At 40.0% G+C, this 8,560-nt stretch overlaps 3 protein-coding genes across 3 annotated transcripts in view; all 3 read left to right on the top strand.

Moving 5' to 3' along the window:
• LOC135705201 (uncharacterized) overlaps positions 1-8,560 on the top strand; it is a 217,881-nt gene that overhangs the window by 16,570 nt on the left and 192,751 nt on the right. The window lies entirely within an intron of this gene.
• Positions 1-8,560, top strand: part of LOC135705187 (uncharacterized) — a 351,007-nt gene that overhangs the window by 250,349 nt on the left and 92,098 nt on the right. The gene's annotated exons all lie outside the window — the stretch shown is intronic.
• Positions 5,476-7,842, top strand: LOC135705196 (probable cytochrome P450 313a4). Its single transcript, XM_065226802.1, has 5 exons — positions 5,476-5,641; positions 6,333-6,527; positions 6,589-6,774; positions 6,841-7,446; positions 7,502-7,842. The coding sequence occupies exons 1-5, from the start codon at positions 5,476-5,478 to the stop codon at positions 7,840-7,842; spliced, it is 1,494 nt and encodes a 497-aa protein (XP_065082874.1).

The raw sequence follows: 8,560 nt of genomic DNA, 5'->3' as shown, positions 1-8,560 counted from the left end.
CATTTTTCGGCGAATTTATGACCCTGTTTCACGTCATGGCTCTTCTCTATGCCTGTTCAGATAAATAAGTACCTACTTTTACTAATTTCTTCTACTGTGCTAAATCAAACGAGTAGAAATAAGAAAGGATGTCAGTTACGTGCTCGAATAATTGAAAATTCGATAAATTTTCAATCGAATAGCTGGAAAAATCGAATAATTGGACTTTTAGGCATCTCTAGAGAATAGTGTACTTTCATGTTTTTTGGTGGTCCTTCGAAAATGTCGAATAGCAGAATTGCAACCAGCAAGTGTAACCCAAGAACCAAAAGCGGTGTGATGCTAGTTTTCATTGCTATGACGACGACTGAATTAAGGGGCTTAGAAGCAGAGGGGTGAAAGTCAATTCTCTTCATCGATTTCCTCTTTTGATGACCATGGCTTCACTAACCTATTTCGCACTATTTCTGCTATGCTCTTCTATCATCCAGAACAACATTCGAATTAATGAATGTGTTTGCTGTCCAGTTATTAACGAAACAGAAAGTCTATGAAGAGAATCGATCGAAATCACTTGCACCCCTCCTTCCAAGTTTAGTTATAAGATTACAACTCTGGAGAGCATTTTTTATGAGATGCTCGGAGATCGGAGGCGAATGCCAATTCGACTTGTTTCGTCTACTAACGACTCTCTGATGACAGTGTTTGAGAAGCAGCAATGCTACATCGACATGTTTCGTCTAGAAACGATTATGTGATGACTGTGTTGGGGAAGCAGCATATGCATGTACGTTATGGTTATGGTGGATTTGTTAATTATTTCAACGCTTTTGGACAATACTTGACCTTTACCACTTTTTCAATAGTTTCTTGTTGAAAATCAACAGTGCGAAGCGTGAAAATATTTCTGATCGATTGGTGATAAAATTATTGATATTGGTCCAGGGACAGCTGAGTTATTAACGTCCAAAATCTTTCATAATTTCGTTACATGTTCGGTTTTTACAGAAATCACGTCAAAAACATTTTTTAATGGACGCTGTCAAATATCATTTGAAGTTGAAAAGAATCCAGCTTTCCCTGCTCGGAAATGGCGCATGTGTTTATAGTAAATTTTACACTAACTTGATTTTCAGAGTTGGTTGGAAATGCTAACATGAAGCTTTAGTGTGATGATTTATTAGCTAGATAATGATCTTTAGAAGAGGGTAGGTGGATAGTTCCGTTAGAGTACGGCAGTATGAAAATTGAATAGAAGTTGAAAATGAGCGAAGGGCCATTAATGCGACAGTTTTTAGAGATAGACGCACATTTTTGCCTAACCCGTACGATGTACGCGGGGACTTGAAGTATGTCTCCAAGTCCACAGGCAAAAAACATACAGACATACTTCAAGTCCCCGCGTACATCGTACGGGTTAGGCAAAAATGTGCGTCTATCTCTAAAAACTGTTAATTTGATTCTGCTATCCATGGGTTCCGTAATTTTGAGTTTCTCTAAGCTTTGCACCTAATTTCGTGATGCACCTTTGTCGTAATACTTCCTTTAATGAACACAAATTGTCTTGCATTGCCATGGTCATCTGGGAGGTGGTTCGCGTCTAGTGCTTTCCTCAGGAACAGTTTGCGGCCACCAACTGCCACCCGTCCAGTCTTGGGCGTATCTTTTATATTGCTCGTAATCTCCGACACCGGCGAGAGAACAGCAGTCGAGCACTGTTGCAAGCGGAAAACATGCTGATTCACGGCAACGTCGGCCACCGAATCACCACCACAACTCGCGACGGACACATTATCAACACGTTTCCGGGCTAGTTCACCAACCGGAGCGATCTCTCACGCCGAAAGTGTAGCATCCGAACTCGAAGAACCGGGCTCCCGGGAGGCAATGAAAATCGACACCGAACAATGGAACTGAAGCTGCGTCGTATATTTTGGAGGTTAGATTCAAGGTCAACCGAGCCACTCAGGGCAAACACAGGCAAAACACGATATATCAATAAATGATAACTTTATGAACACCTGAAACTAAATTTCAGCACATCAATTAACAAATTGAAAGCCAAAAAGTGTTTAATTTGCTTACAAAAAATACGCACCAAAAGAAAAACACGTCAGCTTCAAGCGTGGCCTACTGCGAAGTCCTTTTCGCACAAACAAATGACCCAAGTAGCACAATTCTGTCCCAAAAAGATGCAGCAACTTGTTTATAACTGAAATAAGTCGTATATAAGTTTCCAAGACCAATTTATAACAAGGGTGCTACTAGGGGAATTTCCACTTTATTCAGTTTCATGCAGATACCGTTTATTTCTCTAAACTTTTCGATTTATTATCAGCTATCAGCTATCAGCTAGTCTTCCATAGTTTCTTCCTTCGTCTTCTGCGTCGAAGGGGCCCCCTTCTCCTCCGTTCCGCTACACTTTCACCTTCACTTTCTTCCTCGGTTTCGACTGTGGGTGTCCCAGTACATACAACTCTTACCACTTCCTCTCCTCTCTTCCTACGGGTACTGCCACGGTACCGTTTGCCGAGTCGTACGCGAACTGTACAGCGAGTCCGCGAGTAAACTCGGGGCACCAACGAACGGTTGTTGATATGGACGTTTGGGGAGGTTCTTAAAGGTTCGATACTTCGCTACGGTGGTATTTTTACGGTAGCTTCGGGGTTTAACCGCACCGTAGGTCGAAGACGATGAGGTCTGACCACGCCGTGGATAAATTTTAGCGGTAAGCTACGGGGTCCTATGGGCATAAAACGATACCATGATGGCGGTTAGTGATGAGAACAATCGGGTTTGAGCTTAAACGGTTTTTACCTGGATATGTTCGTACGTTGGCTCCTCCTTCACTACTGTTCAAGTCTCACGTCTCACATTTATTAACTTTGCGCACGCATCACATTTATTAACTTTGCGATCCTTCACTATAGTTTCGATTTGATTTTGGTTGGTCTAGTTTGGTCTACGACTACGACCGCTTTTCACCAGGCTTTCAAAGCTAGCAACGCTGGCGGGTGATTTCCTTGCGCTTTAGATCGTTGAGCATTTTTCTTTTAGTCCAATTTCGCCCCATCATAACCCTCTTTACACCATCTCTCAATAGCCTTCCAATCCTACTGTTAGCGGCATCTGGTGGTGAGTTGCGGAACTTCATGGTGGGGCTTCGTGCTGTCCAGTTGGTGGTTGACGCTGTTTGCACTTTAATCTTCATATCATTTAAATCGAAACACTAAATTCGGCGAATCTCAACAATCTCGGACAGACACTGGATACAAGTTCCTGGCGAAGTAGAAAGAATCTTCCGATGGAAGCAAAATTAAACTTCCGAAAGAAATCGGTTACAACTTTCTGGGGAATCGAAGGAAAATTCAAAAGAAACCTCGAGGTCGAAATGGTTTCTAAATGGCTTGCCCAGAAAGATCTGCAAGCTTCAATGAACCTTTCAAGGGTGTACAGCCACTAGGTTTAAGATTATAACGTTGAATGGTCATAAGGCCGAATGGTTTCCAGCTTACTGAAACTTGATGGAACTTTAACGAACTTCCAGACATAGTCATAGTTGAAAATCTCGAAATATCTACAGTTATATTTTTTTGCAGACTATTTGGACGCTGAAAACTTTTTTCAGTGAGCTCGAACTGTAATATTTAGACGTTCCGGAATAGGAAAAATGTTCCTTATACCCTCTGAAATTTATAAGACCCTGGTTTGGTAGATTGGGAAGCAGCTAAAATGTTAAATTTTAAATGTTTTCACCCCTTTCAAACAAAGGCAGTTCATTCGAGTTTTGCTGTTTTCGTGATTTTTGGTACAAGAAACAAAATATGTATCACATTATGTTCCTTTTTCAAAAGCACCTTCTGCTCTCACACCAATCTATTTGATTGACTGGTAGTTTACTGTGGCTATAATTTTCTAGAGCAGTTTTTTTTTTTCTTTTTTTTTTTTTTAGGCGGAATAATAATTATTATAATAATTAATTTCCCGAAATTATATCCAAAGGCCGTTTGGCATAATGCCTTTGAAGTATGGCGACTTCCGATTATCAAATAAAAAAAAACTTAACCACCTTAAAAATACCCTTACATTAAACCCGTTTAATGTTTAAACTTCTTTTAGAATGCCTTTGAATATATCTTAGAAGCCCATAATATTTGCTTTTCGAAGTTCCCTAAATATATCCTGACGACCAATGCACGGAAATAGAAAATAGCTTTCCAATAACTCCTCGGAATATTTAAGGGGTAATCTACGATGATACAGGTAATGTTGGGCAATTTATTAGATTTGACGAGTGTAGATCATCTGAACATTCCTTGACCTAAAATCACTACTCGCTAGAGAGCAGCACAAAATAAGTTATTGGAAGTGAATTGTATTCATTTAAGCTCATCGAATAAAAATTGAACTCAGAGCAAGAAGCAACACAAATAATGGAAGTAGTAACTTATTATTGTATAGTTGGAATAGCTTAGTCACAATTAATAACACTAACCACAACTGTTCAGTGACAAATGTGCTACTAAGACAAATGGCTCCAAAAACACAAAATATACAGACATTTGAGATGACTGCCGGCAATACAAATAAAAAGTCTAGGAAACCTGGAATAGAGCTACTCTAGTGACCTTTTTTTAAGTGACTTTAGTCACTTTTAGTTGAAAATAGTGACATTTAAGTGACCGGCTTGAAAAAAGTGACCAACACCTGCTACCATCCCTGCCATCGTAGTCTTGATCAGGCTGGTTTGTTTTCAGGAAAGACACAAAACTCAAAAATGAGAGCAGGCGTAAAGTTCCAGATGGGCCTTAATAGCCCTTAAGAAAAATTCAAATTCAACTTTCAGTCTTCGTTCACACGATACTAGTAAATTATGAGCACTTACAACATTAATCTACAGTTGTAAAATCAAAATAACAGGCTTAGAACCAGAATAAATTAATTAATTAATAAATAAGGAACACTGGGGTGCCACAAATGATAAAAACAATGGAAATTGCAATATCAGATGTCTTGTGAGTTCGGCATTACTTACTCACCCAGTACTCATGCATCTACTTGAACCCTTTCAATCCCAATTATTATTGTTATTTTAATTTAATCAAAAACAAGGCTATAAACAGTGCAACCATTAGCACTTAAATGATCAAATTATAATTTATATCAAAACCCTGATTGATCTTTCACTACTGCTCGTCATATCAATAGTACATTTGCTCATATCTCCGAAACCAAAAGTACAATGGGATAAAATTGAATAGGATACATCTACATACGGTACTACAAGGGCGAATCACCCTCAGCCACGCGCCAGATAATTGAAACGCTTAACGTTCTCAATGAACGGTTCTAAATGTGTCAGTCAACGAGATAAATTTTGCACAGAGGCACATCACTTTCGTTTGAGCAGTGCTTCCGTTCTGATACGGTTTGATTTTCAATTGAAGTGTTAAAGTTGTCATTGGCACGTTCTTCGGCAGCATATTCGTCAACGAAATGTTGTGGGATTCATTGCTAGTGTACATATGCGCGAGTGTCTTAACGGTGTTCATATATTTTCAATGGACCCGAAGAAAAATGTATGCCAGTCTGGCTAGCATGTCCGGACCTACCAGGCTACCACTGATAGGGCACGCCCATAAATTTGTCAACGTATCACCAGGTACAAGATAACGAAAGCGTGGTGAAAAAGTACGAGATCTCGTATGATTAGAATCCGAGCCATGGAGCTAGACCAAATATTCAAGTGTGGTGCCTTTAACCCGTTAACGTCCAAGTCATTTTCGACCTCCGGACAATGCGGGATTTTTCCAGGTGTAACCCAAGGATTATTCTCACACTATTTGAAAACAAGATGTCAAGGATAGTCCAGGGATCATTCTAGAGATATTGAAAACATAATTAACATTCTCAATTTCTGTTAAGACATGATAAAAGAGACAAAAATGCTGATCTATAAATAGATCACTGCGCGTTAATGGGTTAAAAGAAAAGTTGCTAGAGTGCGATCTAGAAAACTTTAATTCCGGGATCATGAAAATTTTCCAAAATCTAATATCCTGAGAATGTTTATGTCCAACATCTTGATTTTGTCTATGTCCAAAATTTCCAATCTTATTTTCCTCAATACCAAATTTCAAAGATTTTTCTCAGATCCGGATCTTGATATATATTTTTTTTTTTAAATTGACAATTCCTAATTGGGATAATTCATTTTAAAGGCATGTTTCCCAATGAAATTGTAAAGTCAAAACACTTTCGCACACACCCTTAAAAATAAACCATCTTCCCGAAATCGATGATCATCATCCATATTATCGAATTTGGTACTTGCTTACCGTGAACCTTTTCAGAAACCATCGCTGACACGCTCATATATTTCGTCAGCAACTTTCCGTCGCCGGTGTGCATACACATGGGACCCTTGCCTCACGTAGCCGTTTTCGATCCCGAACAAGTACAGGCAGTTCTGTATTCTCCGAACTGTCTCGACAAATCCTTGCACTACTCATTTTTCCGGATTCCACGAACACTGCTAACTGCACCCGGTAAGCCGAGCTGGATTTCAAACTGCTCGGGTGACTCATTTAACCAATTCGCTAATTGCAGGTCATCTATGGAAAGGCCTGAGAAAAACGCTGAATCCTGCTCTGGGACCAACTATTCTCAACAGTTTCATACCGATTTTTAACCAGAAAAGTGCCCTCCTGGCCGAGCTACTTGAGCAACACGTCGGAAAACCAGAGCGTAACTTTGAACGGGACGTTGCCAAGTGTACACTTGACCAAATTTACTGTAATCTGTAGCTTAAGTATAGGTCTACGAATCACCAAGAAACCTTATGCAATATTTTCATTCCAGTAACTGCTTTTGGATGTGACCACCGAATGCAGCAATCACCGGAAGGTGATATATCTTTGGAACTCTTTGACATCTACATGGAAATCATGGTAGCTAGGATGTTTACAATATGGAAATATCCGGAATTTATCTACCGGATGACCAAAGCATACCGGATAGAAAGAGAAAGCCGTAAAACCTATCTCAAAATGAATAGCAAATTGCTGCATGCATTCAATTTGGGTGAACAATTTCACAAGTCAAACGATGATAACGGCACCAGTAAACCCAAAAATGTCCTTGAGTGCCTTAAAAAATACATATGTGAAGTCAATCCGGCGGCAAAGGATGATATCCCCCATCATATTGTAATGATTCTTTTCGCGGGTAATGATACAACAGCTAAAACAGTCAGTTTCATTTTGCTAATGTTAGCAATGCACCCAGATGTTCAAGACCGTTGCTTTCAAGAGATTATGCAAGTATGTACTGGAGAAGATGGATTTGTTTCCGCCGAAGATGTAGCAAACCTTACGTACCTTGACATGGTGTGCAAGGAAACTATGAGACTTTACCCCGTTGGTCCAATGTTGGCTCGGGTAACGACCGGTGAAGTCAAACTAAATGGTGAGTGATCAAGTTTTAACCACTGCTAAAATGACTCATTGCCGAAACTTTTCAGATCAACACATCATTCCAGCCAACTGTAACATTATAATAGGAATTTATCAAATCCACCGGGACCCAAAAATATGGGGTCAAAACGCCGACAAATTTGACCCGGATAATTTTCTCCCAGACAACGTGACCAAACGACATCCGTACTCCTTTATTCCCTTCAGTGGCGGGCCAAGGAATTGCATGGGAATGCGGTATGCCGTTCTCTCCATGAAGATTACGATCGTTCACATGTTGAGAAAGTACCGCCTGAAGACATCGCTCACAATTGATCAACTGAAGGTCTCTTACGGGATCATGTTGAACATTGCAAACGGTTGCCAGCTGACGATTGAAAAAAGATGAATATAGTTGAAATACTGGTGAGGTATTGGATGAAGACTAAAGTTGCTAAACTCTATAATAAATAACTCAAAAAGGTTTTTTGTTGGATTCCCTGATACGTAAACCTGACATTTTCATGGATGCCAGATTCCATTTTGAAATATAATATACAAACGGTTCCTATTTTTTATTCAACCCTTTCAGCATATACTCTATCTAGTTGATTTCTTTTTTTTTTCTTAATTTGTTTTCCGTCGATCATGTTTTTCCGTGTTGAGCATCAATGCTACCGACGCCAGGGTGGCAGCTCCCACACCTGGACCCTACCCAACAAACAATTTTAGCTGCAGACTAGCTTATACAGGCAAAAATTAGCTGTATAAGCCAATTTTTGGATGTATAAGCTAATCTGCAGCTAAAATTGTTAGTTGGGTACCTATCCACCCATCAGCTCATGAACCGGGGACCAACGGCTTTACTTCCCTTCCGAAGAAAGGCGTTATCAGAGATGTTATGCCTCAGAACATCCCGGTGGTGCCGACTGGGTTTGAACCCAGGCCTGCTGGAGTGAGAGGTAATCACGCGTACCACTAGCGCCACTAGTTGGTTTCTTGCACTGACAAACTCAATTGTACAGGTTGATTGACTCGCTGTCTCTGTTGATGTAGCCGCAGACGCCAAAATTGCCACGTTTAACCATTAAATAACAACGTGTTGCCTCTCTCAGATAGTCACAAAA

The sequence above is a fragment of the Ochlerotatus camptorhynchus genome, unplaced genomic scaffold (genome assembly GCF_037179485.1).
Source record: "Ochlerotatus camptorhynchus isolate MF236.1 unplaced genomic scaffold, CSIRO-AGI_Acam_v1.1 ptg000261l, whole genome shotgun sequence".
Classification (NCBI taxonomy): domain Eukaryota; kingdom Metazoa; phylum Arthropoda; class Insecta; order Diptera; family Culicidae; genus Ochlerotatus; species Ochlerotatus camptorhynchus.
Note: the sequence above shows the minus strand (reverse complement) of the source record. Positions and strands in the feature narration are given on the sequence as shown.

Bases quoted from the DNA above. Each gene is read 5' to 3' on its own strand.
- LOC135705196 (XM_065226802.1), top strand. From the start codon at position 5,476: ATGTTGTGGGATTCATTGCTAGTGTACATATGCGCGAGTGTCTTAACG. The intron at 6,528-6,588 runs GTAAGCCGAGCT...CGCTAATTGCAG, and splicing joins AACACTGCTAACTGCACCCG to GTCATCTATGGAAAGGCCTG. The intron at 7,447-7,501 runs GTGAGTGATCAA...GAAACTTTTCAG, and splicing joins CGGTGAAGTCAAACTAAATG to ATCAACACATCATTCCAGCC.